The 20,940-nt window shown below is 41.8% G+C and overlaps 1 protein-coding gene across 1 annotated transcript in view; it reads right to left on the minus strand.

The window, feature by feature from the left end:
* Window positions 1-20,940, minus strand: part of RASAL3 (RAS protein activator like 3) — a 60,070-nt gene that overhangs the window by 26,771 nt on the left and 12,359 nt on the right. Inside the window, exons 2-9 of the mRNA XM_077262330.1 lie at window positions 18,820-18,929; window positions 15,712-15,790; window positions 13,157-13,221; window positions 6,193-6,266; window positions 4,672-4,792; window positions 4,454-4,552; window positions 3,775-4,299; window positions 3,549-3,693 (exon numbers count right to left, since the gene is read on the minus strand). Coding sequence (XP_077118445.1) covers window positions 3,549-3,693; window positions 3,775-4,299; window positions 4,454-4,552; window positions 4,672-4,792; window positions 6,193-6,266; window positions 13,157-13,221; window positions 15,712-15,790; window positions 18,820-18,929 — 1,218 coding nt within the window. The remainder of the gene's footprint in view (window positions 1-3,548; window positions 3,694-3,774; window positions 4,300-4,453; window positions 4,553-4,671; window positions 4,793-6,192; window positions 6,267-13,156; window positions 13,222-15,711; window positions 15,791-18,819; window positions 18,930-20,940) is intronic.

The raw sequence follows: 20,940 nt of genomic DNA on the forward strand, positions 1-20,940 counted from the left end.
GGAACTGAGTCTCCAGGTGAGCTAAATAGGAAACCAACCAAGGATAACGAACCAGCTGATGCAGCCAACCTGCAGAAAGACAACACTACACAGTACCGCTTGTGACCACTAGAGGGAGCCCAAAAATAGAATTCACAACATTATCCTAGCTAATACTGTTTATGTTCACCCCAATGTCTTTGTAAGCTAGGTACCTTATTATTATTTATCTCTACTATTCCTGTGTGTAATTATCTTTTTTTATCTATCTTTATTTATTCATTTATAAAAGATACAAAGAAGTATAATCACAAGGCACTAACTGTGCCCAAATAAAGAACAATCACCATGTGACAGCAATAACCATAGACATTGTTACAAATTTCAAGAATCCTGTATAAGTGTGACCCTTAGTTACTTCTCATGGCCAAGCCGTGAGTCAGGATAATCAAGGAGTCGAGCACAAAAGACAGATAGAACAGATAAAGGCGTAGTCAGGTAATGTTGCAAGGTCAGAATACCAGGAGGATAGCGGATCAGAGCAGAAGGGGTTAAACAGATATGGTCAGAACGAGGTCTAAGGGCAGACAACGAAAGATCTACAAATAAAACTCAAGGCACAGAGAGACACCACACAGAGGTGATGATATACAGCAGAGAGGAATGGCCAACACTGAACACCTGAGACAATCCAAGTAGAAAAGCTTCAGGAGTTTAAACTGAACAGATTAACTTTTATCCTGTTAGCAAGGAAAAAACCTGCACTGTGTAATATGATGGTGAAGTTATTCTAACCAGTGCAGGAGTGTGGGAAACCAGACACCTGCTGTCTTCTTGTCCCTCCCTATATCCCCATGACACGACCTCTGAAGAAGGATGAGGGAATCACAATCGGTAGAGCTTTAGTAACATATAAAATCTGAAGGAGGATGTTTATTTTAAAATTGTGCTTCTTCCAAACCACGTAAAAGCATTCCTCAACCATCTCGAGCAGTCCTCCTGTACTAATCGGAGAAGTTTAGGAAAATTGAGAGAGTATTTTGAGCTTCTGTCCGTGTGTAATTATCTTTACAAGCAAGTAACTAGTTTTACTTTTCTTCACTTCTATCCTGTGGTTAATCATTTGCCTGCTGAAAATTCCTGCATGTAAATGTCTTCCATTAACCATTTTCCTGCTGCAAGTTCCTGATTGCTATGATATATTTCTGTGCCATTAACCATCTTTGTGCTTCATGTCCCTGCCTGCATACACATCTGCTATTAACCATTTGGCTGCTGCAAGTCCCAGCTAGTTAAAACATCAACTTTTCCTGTGTATTCACACACTTGACTCTGCTTCATCTGGTGTTTCCTGCACCACTTGTATGTCTGCCTCCTGCATATTCTGTGGTCCTGGTTATTGCTGATCCATGTGTCAATAATCAAGGCCCGCTCTGCAGCACTATCCCATCCAGCCCTTGCTGCTCACCCTGAGTTATGGCTTAGAGAAGCCACATCACCAGATTTACCTTTATTTGAATGAGAATGAGCTGTTATATGATCCACAGCCCTGGCAAACAGGAATTGGTTTCTATACCCAACACCATATGCACTATATGGGGCATAGAGGATGTAAGGGTAGCAGGCTGTGCTGTTGCCTTCCTACACCTGAAGACACTAATAGCGTTGTGAGTTTATTGTGTGATGTTTCTTTTGTAAATACTGTCATGTAGTATATATTATATAGAGTGTGATAAGTATTGTTAGTATAATGTAGGATATGATAATTTAAAGTGCTGTAATACATAGTGTAAGGCATAGTGTTATAACATAGATAGTGTAATGTGTAAGGATGTAGATAGTTGTCTGTAGAGTAAGAGAGAGTTAATGTGTGACACTAGCCCACAGGGGAAGGGATAGTGTTAAGATAGGGTGACTGCTTCCTCGTAGTTGGGGAGTTGGAGGTTGGAGTGCAATGTGAGCAGAGCTGTGAAAAGGTTGATTCACAGTGAGTGGAGACTAAGATGAAGGGATAGTGCAATCCTGAAGAAAAAGTGATAGAAAGAGACAGAGTGTCCTTCCAGAGATGGGTTCTAGGAGAGGACACCTAGCCACGAGATCTTGTAACGCAGAAGGTAACAGGCTTTAGCAGGTCTGAGAGATGGGGACTAATGAAGGATCCAAGCAGTAGATCCAGAATGCCAGTAGTGGAAGAAATAGGACGTAGAACCGCTGAGCAAGTTATGAGACTTGCTGATCAGGAGTTAAAGCTGGGTTGTGGCGAAGAAAGGAGAAACTGTACCTTGAAAGCTCTGGAGTTTACAACAGAGGAAGGAAACTGTGGAATAATGCTTTATACTCTAAAGGAAACGTACATAAGACTTTGTACCCTATATCCCTTGTATATAACCCTTACGAAATTATCATTCAGTGAAGATGAAATTATTATGGAATGGTGGTCTCCATCATTGAACTGTGCAACATTTGGACTTGGCAAGCCCACAACATCAGCTACATGTGGCCTGCATGAGTGTAAGGTCCTCCCAGCACAAGTCCACACACCCACCAAGGGCTCACACTTTCATGTAACTTGCAGGAGAACTGAAGACGAGTGCCTTGCCCTTGCAACCGCCCCGCACCACATTGCAAGGAGTCTAGAGTACATGAGTGTCACGCTGTGATGGTCCTCGGTAAGGAAGCGGGGCTTCAAACTGTCCCTGGAACTGGGACCCTAACTATCCCTGTCCCGGAGATACTCTTGAAGGTAGAAAGGCCAGAGGCTCCAATCTTACTATGCTCCTGTTAAACCTGATCTGTCCCCTCCCCCATCCCAGGAGGCATGGGACAGAAATGTAAGGTAAACAAGACACAAAGACAAAACAGGGATAACAGAAAGCAACAAACATACAAACACTCACCAACGGTAGAGAGGCATATGGGGAAGGATAGGCATGTACCAACCAAATGTGAATAGGAGAATGAGGAAAGCATACACCCCAAAACAGTACGCAACAATCTCTAGTAGCAACAATGATCACCCATTCAGCACAGTGTCTCCAAGGAGCTAGGAAGCAAAACTTTCACTGGCAAGGCAGAGAAGGTCTGACCAGGTTTTATAGGGAGAGGTAATGACCAGATCAGAAGCAGCTGAAATGGAGCTGCAAGTTTCTGACCAGCATAAAAAGGGTCATTAACCTTTTCAGCACTAAAGGAAACCAAATCCATTTAATATGGGACACAAACACAGGCTAAATTTAAGATCTGCGATTCACAATACGAAGTGATCTTTTAACCCCAGATCTCCCAAGAGGACGTGACACACTCGTGACACTGAGGTGGCAAAAAGGCTCCTCTGCCACATGCAAAGATACAACTATTTTCAAGGTCACTAGCTTGTGGGTGCCATTACAGATTTTGCACTATGGCCCAGAAGTTTAAGGTTACAACTTATTACATGACTTTTCAGACATTTTTGGACCACTTAAACCTTTTTGGACCTTTGATTATTGTCTCTTTTCTGTAGATATGATGAAATAGAATTATAGTTTTTTCTCTATGATTTATGAACTCTTAGAAATCTGTTTACGCACCAAGAGTCTCTTGGAGATATGTTTGTCCCACCATTTTCATATATTCTTCAATAGCCTTTGTGAGAATAGTGTTTTCACGGAATATTAATGAATCTTGGACATCATAGCGAGAAATCTCAGCTACACCAAGGTCCACAAGAAACTCCTAGAGGAAAATGGTATAAAATAAGAGAAATAGTAAAAAAAGTGACATGATATTAATTGCCAAATGCTGTTCCTGTCTCACCTTGGCTTGGCCGGTGCTCTGTAGAACATATATCAAGGACCTTCCCAGCTCTTCTTTTTCACGAGCACTCAGAATAGGTTCCATTGCTCTGCTCAGCTTCAGATATCTCCACGTTAGATACTCTGCAAACTCCTTATATTGCACCAAGGGGAGAACACAAAGCTTTGTGTACCTGCCTCGCACTCTCAGAGTCAAATCTCCACCAAGAGGCACCCATCTCTCCACTCCCTCCTTCATTCCTTCTAAAGCCAGTGTAACAGTCCCTACTCCAGTGGCTTCTTTGCCCTCTCGAAGAAGATGAAGGGCAACATGACCTGATGAGAACGGCAAGTCCCTCAAGCTAAAGTTTTCCCCCCAGAATACAACTCCGGCTTCAGCTGCCTTACTTGAGGTCCGTCCATAAAGACTTCCATCCAGATGGACTTCACAAAAATACCGAGCACGAGAACCAGGACCTGAATGTGGAAGACCCTTTGCTTCATGGATCCAGAGACTGAGAGAAGACTCTTCACGTTGACAATTATCCTGTGTGGAGAGACCATTCATTTGGAAATATGGACAGAAACTTGGACTAGAAGTTTAAGATATTTTTTTCATAATATCATATCATGGACAGGTGTAAAATATAGATGAATTAATCTATTTGACCAGACTGGTATAATTATGTAATGGTGCTAACCTTGTCTGGTTGCACTATTCTACGGAGATTGTCAATCCATCGATCTCGCTCTTGAACTGAGGAACATCCAAAGCAACGACTACCAGAGGCTGTGATGACCTGTGAGATATAGCAATGCACCCAGTGTATTAATATGATGTAATATGACCTTTTTCAGGTTGGAGAATGTTAAAAAAAAATTGGTTGTAGAAATTAACAGCATTTTTCCCTCTTGTTACCTCAAAGCAGAACTGCTCCCCAAGTATGCTGCTGTGGAGAGCCCTTATAATGACGTCTTTCTCATTATTCAGGTCCAGAATGTCCACACAACCCAACGACTCATGCGATCCATGCAGGCTCCTGGAATACATTGTATGGTTAGAAGAACGGAAATATCAGCATCTATGGTAAATGCAGCACCCCAATATTATTGTCTATAAAAATTGATGCCCATAGGACCTCTATGGAGCCATATCGTATCTCTATGTGCCTCCACATTCATATGGAGACACAAGGAATTATTTCTATTTCTCACGGATTCGTAAAAATAATGATACTCTAACATATCCTGTTAAATAGAATTTTTTTCCGCTAGGATCACACGGTGTACCTACAGGTCTATAAAGCCGAGATTTAGTAATGTAACAAATATAGTTAATTATTTGCTAGCTAATTCAAGCAGAAGTTAGATAGTTAATAACGGCATAATAATATGGTTTTTTGAAGACAAGGTGCACTTTTAGGGCTTGCTCACGCTCTACATTTTTACCCCATTTTTTTATCCTCTTGTTTTTACCATGGAAAAAAAATGCAACGTTTTACAGTACCAGCAACGTAAATAAGACTTCTGAAATCTAATGCACAACCAGCTTATCTTTTCCTTGTGGATTTGAACCTTTTTTTTTCTCAAATTTGCAGCAAGTCAATTCTTTCAGAGTTTTTCAACCATTCAAATGAATGGGAAAAAATGAATGTAAATATGCATCAAATAAGCATGCAAAAACACGTCAAAAGGCATCAATTTTTTCTACCATCACTTTTTTTTTGCTGCAAATGCTGAACGTGTGTACATAGCCTTATGGATCACTTCTGCTGCAGGTGCAAAGTTTATAAATGGCTGGTAGGCCCCAGCCTTAAAGGAAATGTTTAATCAGAAATTGACTTACTGTTTAAATCAGGTTTTTGTGTTCAAGTTTATGTTTCTTTTTCCCCACATCACAGTCTTTATTAAAAAAAAAAGTAAAATTGTTGCAATCTTCACACATACTAAGGTTAATTTACACTCGTAAGTCCTGTTTTTTTTTCAGGCATTGCGCATATACATTAGCAGCAATAGACTGACTCAGGCTCCGATTCAATAGACTGACTCTTTTGTATTGAAGCATCTAATATGTGTGTGCAAAGCTGTGACATCTTCTATTGTGATTGGTGCATCCTGTGTTATCAGATGTCTATAGAGGTGTTACCTGTCACTGCAATCCTCTGCTGGTCAGGAGCCTGCTGAAAACTCTTCCAGAAAGGACAGGAACGAATGAGTCTAAAACGGCCCTTGTGGCAAGTGTAAATATTGCAAGATTACAATTTTTTTTTAAATAAAGATCATAGCATGAAATAAAAAAAAATCTTTGCAAATGTTTTTTTTTAAATACTTGCAACATTAAAACCTTAAACTATAGATCATTTTCTGATTTATTAAGTCTGGCACATAATGCTGTCAGGTTGGAGTCCATATCCTGTATGTACTGATGTGACTTGACTACCTTTCTTCCAGCTGTAGCGGTGCTATCCCTGTCTTCTTTCTGTTCTTCTTTTTTTTCCTCTTCAGAATTAATCCCTGGGGAGATCACGTAGTACAGTTATACAACAATTAGTATTATAGCATGAACCTTAGCTCAGTCTTGTCTTTTTTTTTTTCAATTGGGTTTCTTTCAAAATTGTGTACCATCTGCAGCCTCTATGTATCACAGTACATGGCAGGCTACAGAAAGAGATACTTGTGAATCCATCAGTGAGCTCGTCTGACAGCAGGGTCTTCTTCTGAATCACTTTTAAAGCCAGTACATATCCAAATCAAAGTTTTACTTTCAAAGAAAAGTGATAATGCTTACAGACCCTGCCATCAGACAAGCTCACTGACTTATTTACTGGTAACTCATTCTGTAGTCTGCCATGTACTTTGATACAGAGAGGATGTAGAAGCCAAACGGGCTAATATTCTAAATAATATAAATTCCTATTGCAAAAATGCTTCTTCACCAAATATGTATATATTTTTGAAGAAAAAAAAAGGTACTCGAAGGTGTCCATGACCTTTAAGGAGAAAATGTCACCAGGTTTTTGCTGTGTAATCTGAGATCAGCATAATGTATGAGCAGAAACCCTGATTCCAGCAATATGTCACTTACTGGGCTGCTTGCTGTCATTTTGATACAATCATAGTTTTCTCTGCTGCAGATCTAGCAGAGCTCGGAATGCTGAGCTCTGTATAACCCCGCCTACACCACTGATTGTGTACACTGTATATTGTCAGCAAGGTGCCAATCACTGGTTGGGGTGTGATTGGACTAGGTGGCACAAGATACTAAGTCCTGTAGTGATAATCTCCTGCTGATAAACTGCTGATTTTATTTAAAAAGAAAAACATAGCCTCGTAAGTTATACGTTGCTGGTATCAGGGTCTCAGCCTCTACATCGTGCGGTTCTCAGATTACATAGAATCATAGAATGTTAGAGTTGAAAGGGACCTCCAGGGTCATTGTGTCCAACCCCCTGACCAACGCAGGATTCACTAAACCATCTCACACAGATGTCTATCCAGCCTCTGTTTGAAGACTTCCATTGAAGGAGAACTCACCACCTCTCGTAGCAGCCTGTTCCACAAATGTCAGGGATTTGCTAATCTGTTTGGATGGGAGTAGGGCAATCTGTGCTCATCTTGCCGAATGGGTTAGTCCTCAAATTAGCAGCCTGAGAGGGAATAAAAAATGGGGGCATAGGGCGTGTTTCTGACTCATTCTAGGTATCCGTTCACACCGAAAAGGAGAAGGATGATAGGATTCATCTTGATGATAGGGTACACGGGGAGGCATATGCTTGTTTTGAAGGTCCCCTTCGAATGCATCTTAAAAACGAAGTAAGAGAAAATTTTGGAAGGACGAGTACGTCAAGTATTTTTTATCTGTTACCGCTGGAAAAATTCAATTTAGATATAGGTAAAAAAGATGATGGTGAAAAGGAAGAGGAATACAAGCGGAAATGGCGCTTGATTCCTCAGACTGGCTTCAGGCCTTTTCATTTTGGCCAGAGTCATATTGGAAAAGGCGCCTGAGAACTGCTCTCCTTTTTTCTGTTATATGGATTCTATTGGGGAGGCTTATAGGGTCAACGGGGGGCAAGCTTGGCTGAGGTATGACAGTTTTGTCAGCGTAAAGCTGTTGGTCCCGCCATAAGATGGGAGCAAAAGGATATAGATCTTTGGTTGCGGTGAAGCCCCCTACTAGGTATGGGCATTCCTTCCAAAGGGGGGCCGGTTGGGTCGGCCAGTCAAGTCAGACTAGGAGTCAAGTCAGCCAGTCAAGTCAATCAGGTGAAACAGGACTTCAAAAGTCGAGTTTATACTGTAAATTTAATGAAAGTCAGTGTAAATTTGGAGAAAACTGCCAATTTAAGCATCTCTGCTCACATTGCAGTGGTCCTTCACATGGTGCCGCTAGATGTTTAAGGAGGAACAAGGCAAAAACACGTACCAGTTATACCCATGGGAGTGACGCGGGTGAAACTAACCGTGATGCTAAGTAAATTTCTCAAACAGAAAAAGGCGAAGTTGTTGATAGCAGGTTTTGAAGAAGGCTTTAGGATTCCCCCCCTTGATATAAAATTCCACTGGAATTGGAAGGCTTTAATGCTTTTAGGCCTCAGCAAGATGGTCCTTTATTATGTCATGAAGATGGTTCCTTTTTATCGAGGTCCCAATTTACCAATATATTTCGGAGGTGTTTGAGTGCCATAGGGTTAGATTCTTCTCATTTCGCGCCACATTCTTTTCGGGTTGGGACTGCGACAATGGCTGCGGATTGTGGTTTAACACTGGAGATTGTTCAGCGCATTGGTAGTCTCAGCGTTATCGGGCTTACATTAGATCTCAGCGACTAGTTGAAAGGTGATATTCATAATTGGAGGTGGGAGGAGGTCGATTTCAGGTGTCACTAATTATTATTTTAAGTTGACTGTCTTTGGTTGTGTTTTATTACAGGGCTGGATCCGCTTTTTTGATACGGATTCTAGGCCACTCTTACCTTTACTGGGGAGCTCTCCAGGCTGGCGTAAGAAAAGAGGGTAGACAGCTCGTTTTTTCTTGAAGGGTTGCAGTGATCAGGTGGCTCAGTTTCCAAGGTATGGGTTGGAACAGAGTCTTACAGGAGGTACATCGTAGTGCTCTTTGGATAGGGCCTCAGACATTTTAGTCTTGCATGTGGGAGGAAACGATCTGGTGATTTGCCCTTTTAGGGAATTAATTAGGGATATAAAACATGATTTGTTGCCAGGGCCGGACTGGGATTAAAATTCAGCCCTGGCATTTGAAGTTACACAGGCCCACTTGTCACATGGTGACTATATAATATCTTTGTACACTTGTAGGTTACAAGAAGTGAGGGGAGTGTAACACGACTATATAACATATAATCACAGCTGTATCCAGCGTTACAGCTCAGTCCTATTTATCGCTTTTAGTTGCAGTACCAAGAAAAGCCGCTACTTTACCTACATAACTGGATCTCGTAGATAATGAAGGGATTGAGACAACCAAAGGCTATGGAACCTCATTCTGATGCTCCATAAACTTTGCCTACAGCCACTTTTGGTTCCGCTGCGCAGCACGAGACCCGGTGACTCTGAAGAGCGGTGACATCAGTAACGTCACCGCTCTTCAGAGATTCCAGGTCTTGCGCTGAGCTCGGCGACTGTGAAGAGCGGTATTGTTACTACCGTCACCACTCTTCATAGTCGATGGGTCTCTCCAGGTCTGGGCTAGTAGTGGGGGTGTCTGATAGACACCTCTCCATTACTTACACCAGGGATTGATAGCAGCTGACATTACGCAGGTGACATCAACCCTAAAAATCATTACACATACCAGAATTAAATGCTTTGGCGCTGGGAAAAGCAGTAGCGTTAGCGCCATTCCTAGGTGCCGGGTGCTAACTACATCTGTCATCATCCTTGCCTGGTCTCCCTGCGAAGCATTTCTGTTATGTTTACATGTGCTGATCTCAGGCCGCTAAACGAGTGTGATCGACAATACTGAAGTAATTCGCTTGTTTCTCGGCCTCTACACCAACTGAGAAAGAATGAAGGGAACAGAACAATCACAATTAGATCAATCTGTCCCCATACAGTATCATGTTATCAGCAGCACATCGACAGTTTACACCGGCGATGTGCTACTGAAAACAAGGATTTCTGTTCCCATATATATAATCCAATCACTCCATGAATAGGCAGCATTTTGCTTGTTTAGTATAATACACCCCATAGTCCTCCATATATTATAATCTGCACCTCAGTCCTCCATATAGTATAATACACTCCTCAGTCCTCCATATAGTATAATACACTCCTCAGTCCTCCATATAGTATAATTCACTCCTCCATATAGTATAATACACTCCTCAGCCCTCCATATAGTATAATACACTCCTCATAGTCCTCCATATATTAAAATACACTGCAATTCCTCCATATAGTATAATACACTACTCAGTCCTCCATATAGTATAATGTACTGCCACAGTCCTCCATATAGTATGATACTCTCCTCAGTCCTCCAAATAGTATAATACATTCCTCATAGTGCTCCATATAGTATAATGCCCCGCCATTGTCATCCATGTAGTACAATTCACTTCCCATAGTATAATGCACCCCACAGTTCTTCATATAGTATAATGTATTCCCCATAGTCCTCAATACAGTATAACGCAGCCCACATATAGTATAATGATGCCACCCCAGAGTATAATGCAGCCACCCCACAGAATATATTGTAGCCCCCTGAGTATAATGTAACCCCCAGATAATATAATGCAGCCCCCTCATATAGTATAATGCAGCCCCTGCATATATAATATATGGTAGCCCCCTCATAGAGCATAATCCAGCCCCCCATAGAATGTAGCCCCTCTATAGAATATAATCCAGCCCTCCTCATATAGTATAATGCAGCACCCCATAGAATATAATGCAGCCCCCTCATAGAATATAATACAGCCCCCCATAGAATATAATGTAGCCCCCAGAGACTGTAATACAGCCCCATAGAATATAATACAGTGCCCCATAGAATATAATACAGCACCCCATAGAATGTAATACAGCCCCCCATAGAATATAATACAGCCCACCTCCCCATAGAATATAATACAGCCCCCATAGAATATAATGTAGCCCCCAGGGAATGTAATACAGCCCCCATAGAATGTAATACAGCCCTCCCGATAGAATGTAATACAGCCCGCTGCCCCCCCATAGAATGTAATACAGCCCTCCCCCATAGAATGTAAGACAGCCCCCCCATAGAATGTAATACAGCACAGCCCCCATAGAATATAATACAGCACAGCCCCCATAGAATATAATACAGCACAGCCCCCATAGAATGTAATACAGCACAGCCCCCACATAATATAACACAGCCCTTCCCCATAGAATGTAATGCAGCCAGCCCCCATAGAATGTAATGCAGCCAGCCCACATAGAATGAATGCAGCCAGCCCCCTTAGAATGTAATGCAGCCAGCCCCCACAGAATGTAATGCAGCCAGCCCCCATAGAATGTAATGCAGCCAGCCCACATAGAATGTAATACAGCACAGCCCCCATAGAATGTAATGCAGCCAGCCCCCATAGAATGAATGTAGCCAGCCCCCTTAGAATGTAATGCAGCCAGCCCCCACAGAATGTAATGCAGCCAGCCCACATAGAATGTAATGCAGCCAGCCCCATAGAATGTAATGCAGCCAGCCCCCATAGAATGTAATACAGCACAGCCCCAATAGAATGTAATACAGCAAAGCCCCCATAGAATGTAATGCAGCCAGCCCCCATATAATGTAATACAGCACAGCCCCCATAGAATGTAATACAGCACAGCCCCCATAGAATGTAATACAGCCCCCCCAATATCCCCACAATCCAGTTATCACTTATTGATATATTAAAAAAAAGCAACAACAAAAAAACACTCTCCTCACCTCTCCTCGTGCCCCGCGCTGCTCCCGGCTCCGATCTCAGTGGCTGCAGTCTGCCCGCCTGACACACAGCAGGTACGCGATGATATGACGTCATGGCGCACCCGCAGTGTCAGAGGCAGAGCGGGGAATGATGGGAGAGGGAGCGACATCATTGCATTCAACTTACCAGCGTCTATGACGCCAAGATAGTTGAATGCGGGGCGGGGAGTGTGCTGACAGCGGGGGGAGTGTGCTGACAGCGCGGGGGAGTGTGCTGACAGCGGAACACTCAAGTGGCCCACTACTGCCACCGGCCCTAATGCCAGAACTGCCCGATGGCCAGTCCAGCCCTGTTTGTTGCGCCTCTGGATGTCATTCTCAGGGTTGATTACATTATGGCCAGAAATAGTTCGAAGAAAAAATTGGTGGGCTGCTCGTTCGGTGGAGAAAATTAATGACGCTTGCATAAAAGTGAATAGGGAGTGTCTAATTTTGTAATCCAGAATGGTGGTATTGCAGCACAGAATTTTGACTTGGAAGCAGTTGCGAGGAATTTTGGAGGATGAAACTGCAGAGGCGGTGAAACGCGCGAAAGGTGTGTTCGAGTAGGTTATCCTTCCCCCGTTCAACATGACTATAGGTAGTTATTGATGTTTATTTATTTATAGCTTTCTTATTGTATGTCCTACGATTGGGGATTGATAGAATTAAGTACTGCACTTTTGTTATGTTCACTGAGCATGGCGTATATCTAGCTATTTAGAATTTACTTACATTTTTTGCAAATCTCAATATATATTTAGATAGGTTATTTATTATTGGTGATTTTTTTGCTCTTTTGTTTTGGACATTTCTTTTTGAATTTCTTCTTGCATTAGCACAGGTATTAGGAATTTAGCCAGATATACTTGTAGTTTGATATATATTATAGTCATTATTATGGACATAAGTAATTTTATATCTGGGCATTCCTTTACCTGGTGGTGATATCTGCTTCTAGCTTTGTTGTGACTTGCACCCCAACATATGGAATCCTATTGAATACCACTTTGTGATGTGCTGTTTTAAACTATTGTAATACAATATATTTTTATTCTAATATTTCTGATTCTACTCCTTCACTTTCTTCATTGGTTAGTAGTTCTCCACTATGGCCTGACACTGGGAGAAGCAGAGCGGTGAATGCAGTGAGTAGGATGGCACTGAGAAGTCATTCAAGTTACCGGTGTGACAAATATCAGATCCATGTGAATTCATGATGGAGATATCAATGAGAATTTAGCCCTGTGCGTTGGAAAAGGTAAAATTTGTGGCTCCACTGCAACTTCTTCGCAGTGATATCCCCAGTGGTAAATACTTCCTTCCGTAGTAAACACATTTTGTAGGAAGTAACGTAAAGCTGTCAAGTAATTTCTCATCTTAATATCTGCATTCGATTGAAATACGTAAACTGCATCAAAATAGCCAAGTATGAACAGTAGAAGGTGCCATATTACCTTTACATTATTATGTTGATTCTTTGTATCGGCTTCTGTATTTTCATCAGGAGCAGCATCTGTCCCTTAAGGGAAAAACAGGCAATATGGGTTAATTGAATCAGCCATTGTGGCAGATCTGCCATACTTTGAGACCTACTGTATCCTATACTAGGAACATGGCTCTCATTTTCATATTTGGTTCATATTGAAGTGATTTTATAGGAAATCTGTCAAGTCTCCTATCAAAGGGGATGCTGAGATGGTGGATACGTTTTGTCTTGAGATAAGTGAATCTTTTGAAATTGGAATTTGCTTGGTGCAACAAATTTTTCCCCAAAATTCCATTTGATGCAAATCGATTCGCTGTCAATTGCTAGTACTGCAAATCCTGTAAATGTCCAGAAAACATATGTAACACTCACTCATGTTAAAAACTGGTGTATCACTAATAGTGGCAGTCCACACTGCCATTATGAGCATAAACACCGGGCCTCCCACCCACCCTGCAAAATAGGGCCAAAATAGGGGCAAAATTACTGGTGTCACAACACTTCCCTCTCTCTACCGTTAAAAGTTTGGTGATGCGCCCTTCAGTGACGTCGCCTATGTGCTGTGACCCCCTAATCCTCTGAATATATATATATATTTATTTTTTTTAGTATGGGTATGTGCTATTAGGACTTCTGCTGTGATGCCATGTACACCCCTGGCTGCCAGGACTCATAGAGAATTCCTGTGAGCCCTGCGTCCTCTGTACTAACACATGCACACACACAGATTGCCAGCTTTCTGGGGTACATACTCATTAAGGAAAACAGAAACATATCTCCTAAGACGCTCTCTGACCACTGCATGCCCATTTTTCACTCATTTAATGGCCTGGTTCTTGCCTCTCCGGTGGGGCACAAGAAACTTTCCTAAATTACATACTTCAATAAGGTTCCAGCAGCTCTCCTTGAAGTCCAAAACATCACCCTATTTCCAGTGAACCTCCCAGACTCTCCAGGAGGTTCGGTATGTATGCTCTAGTTGGCACTATTCTTTTACTGAGCACAACTTATACAGTTTTGAACTGTCGTGTTCAGCTCATTACACCTCAGGACTGTACCAACCTTATAGGCTTCAGGAGAACCACCTTTCTGCTACATGGTAATCACAAGTCTCTCCTAAACTTAAGATTCACTGCTTCTCCTATATTCCACTGGTTAAGAGTCTTGCAGCACCCATCCCAAATTGACTCCATACTATTAAAACCACCATGAGACAACTTTGAACCAACTCTTCCTCAGGCGGACAAAGTACTTATCCAAAATCACTTCAGTGGTAGCCCGCAAGCTGCCCCGGCGAGTCTACACTAGCCCACTTCTCCCAAGTGGCAATGAATCTACGGGCCAGGTCACTACCTGGTCTCCGTGACGTTCCCTAGGTGTCAGTATCTAGTCCTGGAATCTGTTTCTCTTGCCCTTAGACTTGCCCTTAGTTAACATGGATCTTGATGTTTCACGTCGGCCATCTTGCTTCCTGCCAAAGTTGTATAAAAAGCCAGCACCTGCTCTGTTTCATTGCTTGTGTATTATGTTTTGGACCTTGTTCCTCTGCAGTCCCAAGCCTGGACTTACGATCCCTGTGGGTCCTTTCCTAACGGTGGAGTCCTCTGCCAACCTGCACGTCTGGATCCCTGCCTGCTGACCAAGTGATTGCTAAACACCTGACTTCAGAAACCTCTGCCTGACCACACCTGCGGTGAAGTAAGAACTCCAGCCAGCTAGTGTGTTCCTCTGCTCTGCAAGAGACTGTGTCTTGTGCACTCATTGCTCAGTGACTTTGCATGCTGTGTCGCAGAGTATCAGCTCTGCTATTACTGTTTATCAGATTGACTGAACATTTATCTGGACTTACATGCTATATTGCATTCAGATCACAAATACAATCTTGCTTGTTCAAACCATTGTGTCTGCAGTCTCTTTGACCTAGCCACTGGTGTCCAGTTGTATCCACTAGTATCGTGACACTAGGCCTTGCTCAGCAATAAAAAAAATGTCAACACTCTTGCAAAACCACTCACTTTTTCTAGCTCCTCCTGCCATATCAGTGACGGGGAGCAGGTTATAGATCAGACCCCTACAAATCTATAAGTTATCACCTATCCTGTAGATCGATGATTGATAACTTATTTTCACCAAACACCTCATTTAATGTAATTTCTTGCTTTTTTGCCCAGATCACACATTGGAGTAATCTGTGTGCAGCAGTTACTAAGGAGACCTAGAGTCTATCTATGCACAGTTCTGAGTGTTGCAGGTTAGATATACGAGTTCCTAATATGTACATACAGATATTGGAAACCAGACAACACTATTAACGCTGATGAAGTGTTCTCTAATCGTCCGCTTCCGGCAGGAAGGAAGTGGTAAATTCAATGTGCTTGGCTGCGCTAACCCTCCATCTGTCATTCTACATTTACCTACCTGCACATTACTGGAAGTCTCACAGCATTGTAATATATCTATAGACTCAAGGAATAATCTGCAGCTTATCATATAGCTAAATATATGTCATTATATGAGCCTTACCTGTGTCCACCTTGTCTATCTGTGCCACGTCATTGTTGGACACACAACTTCCTGTACGACTCCGGGTGCGAAATGCATCCTAAGAGTGAGAAGAAGTCCTTTAAATTTAGCACCTTCTGATAATGCTGTGCATATTTAGCATATACACATGCAATTATTATGGAGCATGAATCAATATACTGATTTTTTACAAACAGGTCCTCTGGCAGCATGTTAACGCCAAGGGTTGAGCATGTTAAAATCCAACAAGTCCGATCCTTCTTTCCCCCAACATTTGCCACTGAGGGACAGTTTGGTGACGCCTATTCACATTAGATGATCTGCTGATCCTGACGGAATCAGTGGATTTGGCCAAATTTTTTTTTTCGGGACATAAATTCTAAGAGAACATAGAAACGCCAAGGATAAGTTGACCTGGTTGGATTTGAACCTGGCATATCTATGATAAAAGAAAACACACCTAACTGCGAAGCATGGAAATACTAGAAATCATAGCTCCTTCAAAAATACTTAATTTTGTGTTGATTTATCTTGATTTTGCACTGAACTATCTGCAAAGTTTTTGTAAATTTGTGCGCAGTTTGGGAGTAAGGGTGCTTTCACAATGCATCCTTCACCACGTTCAGTAGTCCCATTGGGTCTTACGTCTGAACCCCCTGAAAAACAGGTTTCGGATGTATATACCTACTGGAAGTGGGCACCGAGGCGCAGTCTACTACATCTGGTTGTCCACATTTCCCTGAAAATGATGTACGACAGAGCACACGATGACTCCATCTGCACCACTATAGTATAAAAACATTTTGTAGGGGTTTGGACGTCAGCCCCAATGGGACCACTGAACGAGGCAAAGGATGCAGTGTCAAAAGCTCCTTAGAAAAGGTAAATGTGCCAAAACACATTAGATAATTTTCAATAATTTGATAAGTGACTTTACTGATGGGAGCGCTCGCCTTTTTCCAATGGTGGAGGAAAGATGAGTTAGGCATGATGCATTAATTTCTCTCCCCCGTTTAAAAACCATCCGAGCATGGTTTGCCATGCTTATTTATGGGGGAGTCGAACATAATAGCTGTTGGTCAGATAAGCATTTAGGTCCATTGGATCTCGCTATATCTGGGAAGGTTGGGGGCTAAGGGTTACATGCCACCACTGTATTTCTGTGAGCACAGTTTCTAATCACTAATTGCTCTATTAATTTTATGTATGGCATGAATTTCAACAAACATGAGCAAAATTAAGTACAGTCATAAGAAAAACCCAATTTTAAAACCTTTTAAGAATCAGACCTTCAATTGGAAAGATTTTCAATTGTCTTCAATGTTTTCCAGTTATGAATATTCTTTCTCACTCTAGAATGATGGAGTCCAAAATATTTGTAAATGGCCTGATAACCCTTCCAAAACTGTTGGGCAGCAACAATTGCTTCTCTGAGATCTTTGCTGATGTCTTTCTTCCTGCGCATTGTATTAACAATCGCCTGAATGTTCCCAGACCAGCAAATTGCTAAAAGTTCTGCTTTTATAGAGGCGCTTGCTGAAGAACTATGAATTGCATTTGATTAGCTTCACCTGGTTGCTACTTACCCTCTTAAAACCAATAGAAGCAGTAAGGATGTATTTACTTTTTTTTTTTACACACTTTCCACATTTTGGCCTATTTTTGGTTAATAAATTATAACATGGTGTAATTTGACATCTATTGCTGTTTACCTGAGGTTGTATTTGTCTAATTTTAAGACCTACTAATGACCATATTTTTTTCTAATTATTTGATCTTGATACAAAAAAACATAAAATTCAAATAGGGTGTATGTAGTTTTTATAATAACTGTATGACTAGTATAATAGATAAGTCCCATGCACCACTTTGTGGTCTGTGCACACTGGCTGCAACCCTCCACAAGGTTGTAGCAATGCAGAGAAACAAGGAACCAGGTCACCATATGCCTTTCTAGGAGGACATCTGGTGCCCTGGTTCCTGGATTTCTTTGTGTGACTAGTATAACTCCTGCCAACATACCTTTGTATAATATTTTGTGTATATGTAATTTGTATTGCACTACAAAAAGGCCTGTCTGAAAGCCAAAATGTGCTGTAGTTTATGTAATAGTGCCCAAAGAAATGATTTTCCTGTTATTGCATGGATGCTGGTGAACTTCTTTTTTTCTATTAGATAATATCAAGATTTGTAGAGTCTGTGATAAGGTTAAAGAATTTGGCCTGCTAGGATCCTCAGGGTTCCCGATATTAAAGCTCTGAAAACCTGAGAATGGTGTTCTGCAGCCTGTCTGTAACACAACGTAGGAGCGCATGGGCAAATTCTGCCCTATTCATTGCCTGTGAGTCTACCAAGCACAGCTATTCCCGGCAGTCCCAAAGACAATAAATGGAGAACCTCGGCTCCACTCAAGACATAAATGAGAAGCCCCATTCTTGGGATTCAGAACTCCATTCTCAAGATGACTGGTGCAAGCAGACCATCAGCTATCTGCAAGTAAGGATAGGGGATAGCTTGCCTGTTTGGGAATATACCTTTAAGACTTCTTTTATCAATCAGCAATAATTGGGTGATGGAGGCTCGAAATGTAAGTTGTGCATGTTATGGCCTCCAAAACTCTGTTCCAAGGTGATGCATATTTTTAAGCCGGGAATTAAGAATTAACTGTGCTAAGGCAAGCTGTTGACGTTGTGTCTACCATAGGGGGCCTAAACCAATCCTGCATATGGTAGCCAATGGTCACATGATTTGATTTTAATACCTCCATTTACCTGAAAAATTGTGTGGCTCTTGCCTCTCTACCTACAGACATGGGTTCATCGTTATCCATCATCCGCAGTGTGATAATCAAGCCTTAATGTCAGCCATAAGAATGTAGTAATGATTGATTCAGATAACAGACTCTTGGTGCCAATCATTCCAAGGGCAGGAAGGTTGATGACTATTAAACACATACCGGACACACAGTGTACACTGGCCACATCTGTATGAACATGAGCCACCACCATAACACACAATGACCACATGTAAATAGCCAATGGTCAAGGAGGAAGGATAAAAATGTGGATCCCTAGTGATGGAATCCCTGGATCATACATAACTATTTACCTGTTCTTCACCTTTGGATAGTACAATACGTCCATCCACAAGGGAGAAGCTCGATACATCCCAGACAGGAACTTCAGGTGCAGCGGTTGCAAAAGAAACAGGTGATGGCTCTGAAAAGATATCGTTAGATATAGGAACTCATTGCTATACAGGAACTAAGCTAAATACTACTTTTCTATTTCATGCTATGATTGAAGGCACTGTACCTAATAGTAGGGTAATAATTATTTTTAATCCCACTATACACATATACGGCTCCTTCTCGGCTAATGCTACCCAACTGCCCTGAAAGGAGATACATACTGAAAGGGTATGTTCACTTTTGTTCTTGAATATACATTTATGTGCAGAGATTGTGTGTGCAGAGATTGGGTGTCCAGAGATTGTGTGTGCAGAAATTGTGTCTGCATTGATCGTGTGTGCACAATTTGGGTGTACAGAGATCGTATGTACAGTTGAATCAGAATAAAAGTCCAGGTGTTAGAGCAGCCAAGATAAAGAACCAGAGCTGCTTGTAGAGGAGTTACAGCCTTGTGGTATGAAGCAGAGCATCCACAGCAGAGTTTGGGTTTCAGATAGAAACCATATCTATTAATGACAACAGAAACTTAATGGAGTCCAGAAGAAGCACTGCTAAAGAACAAAGCCAATTAGCATCTCCGGAACAGACATCCCGAGAAAGAGGCCTTGTCACATAAGCACTGTTCGTAATCATCTGACAGCTCTAAAATGGCTACCATGAACAGGCTTGGAACAAGCAACTCCATTTCCCAGAATCCATTGGTTGCCCTGGCCTTCATCTTTTAACCCCTGTACAGGGATCTGGGCATACACAAGACTCCCTGGGCAAGGGCCACAGAGTCAACCACTGTTCGGTGGCAAGAAGGATAGCCAGGTAGTCGTGTCAGATCCAGGAGGCATAAAATCTGTCCTAGCCTATGGGCTTTCCTCCAGGGGTTTCCCGTTTTTGATAATTTTATAGCTATTTAGCTGGCTAGCTATAAGCAGATCATTGACAGCTGTAGCTTTGTTCAGTGATGTGTGTGCTTTGCTCTGTGTCTGATTTCCTGAACTTGTTGCTGGACCTTGATTTGTTTTGATTATTTGTGTGTGTTATCCATTTTGCTCTTGACGCTCTCTGACCTCAGGTATCTGACCCTGGACTTGGCCTCTGACTATCCATTTCTCTTATCCCCTCATCTGTACATACCCTCCTGGCACTTGACCCCAAACTGTTACTTGACCACACCTTTGTCTTGTCCCTCTGTACTATAAGCCCTCCTGGTATCTGACCTTGGACCTTCTGATTACCCTGTCTCACAGCTTGTCGGGGATTAGTGACTCAGCTTCACATAGTGGAGGTACATGTGATGTTCAATATTACAAAAATTGAGAATGTGCATTTTGTATGTTACCTGTTTGTGGGCCTTTCTCCAATTAACAAGGAATTTATGGTTTTATTATTATTTATTATTTTAGATTTAGTAAATGAGCCTGATGAAAACCTCAAGTCAAGGTTGAAACGCGTCTTCTTTCTTGCAAATAAAAGTCAGAATTATATTCTGGCCTTCATGAGAAATGTCTTTTGTTACTGATGCTACATGGTCTATTTATTTTACACAATGCCTGGTCCATCTTCCAGTTTATGAACATGAAGCCTCTATACAATGGCCCTATCTACTACAGACTATGCGATTTATAGAGACGTCCGAGCCAGCAAATCATGAGAATTTAAAAAAAGAGATCCACATGCATGTGTGGCCACTTCCCCACTTCTTGTGGCTGGATATTTAGAAACATAGAGCAACAGTCACCGTGCCCACACCTGGAGCTGACACACCACCTCTGATTATAGTGGCCATTTTCCTCTTCTTTTTGAAAAGATGACCTCTGATTTTGATCTAAGTTTTCTGCTACAGAGTTTAAACTCCCTTATATTTTACCTTGTCGGATTATATTATTTGTACTAATGTTGTGAAATCAAGTTTGGTATTTGATCCAAGGGTGCTTCCATGTGTTAACCATGGTTGCCAATAATGCTCTTCAGAAGGCAGCTCCTCTTCAAAAGTCAGATCGTCTGATTATCCCTGTAGGAGAAATTACATTGTGCTTGTATCTTGA

Source organism: Ranitomeya variabilis, chromosome 5 (genome assembly GCF_051348905.1).
Source record: "Ranitomeya variabilis isolate aRanVar5 chromosome 5, aRanVar5.hap1, whole genome shotgun sequence".
Lineage (NCBI taxonomy): Eukaryota > Metazoa > Chordata > Amphibia > Anura > Dendrobatidae > Ranitomeya > Ranitomeya variabilis.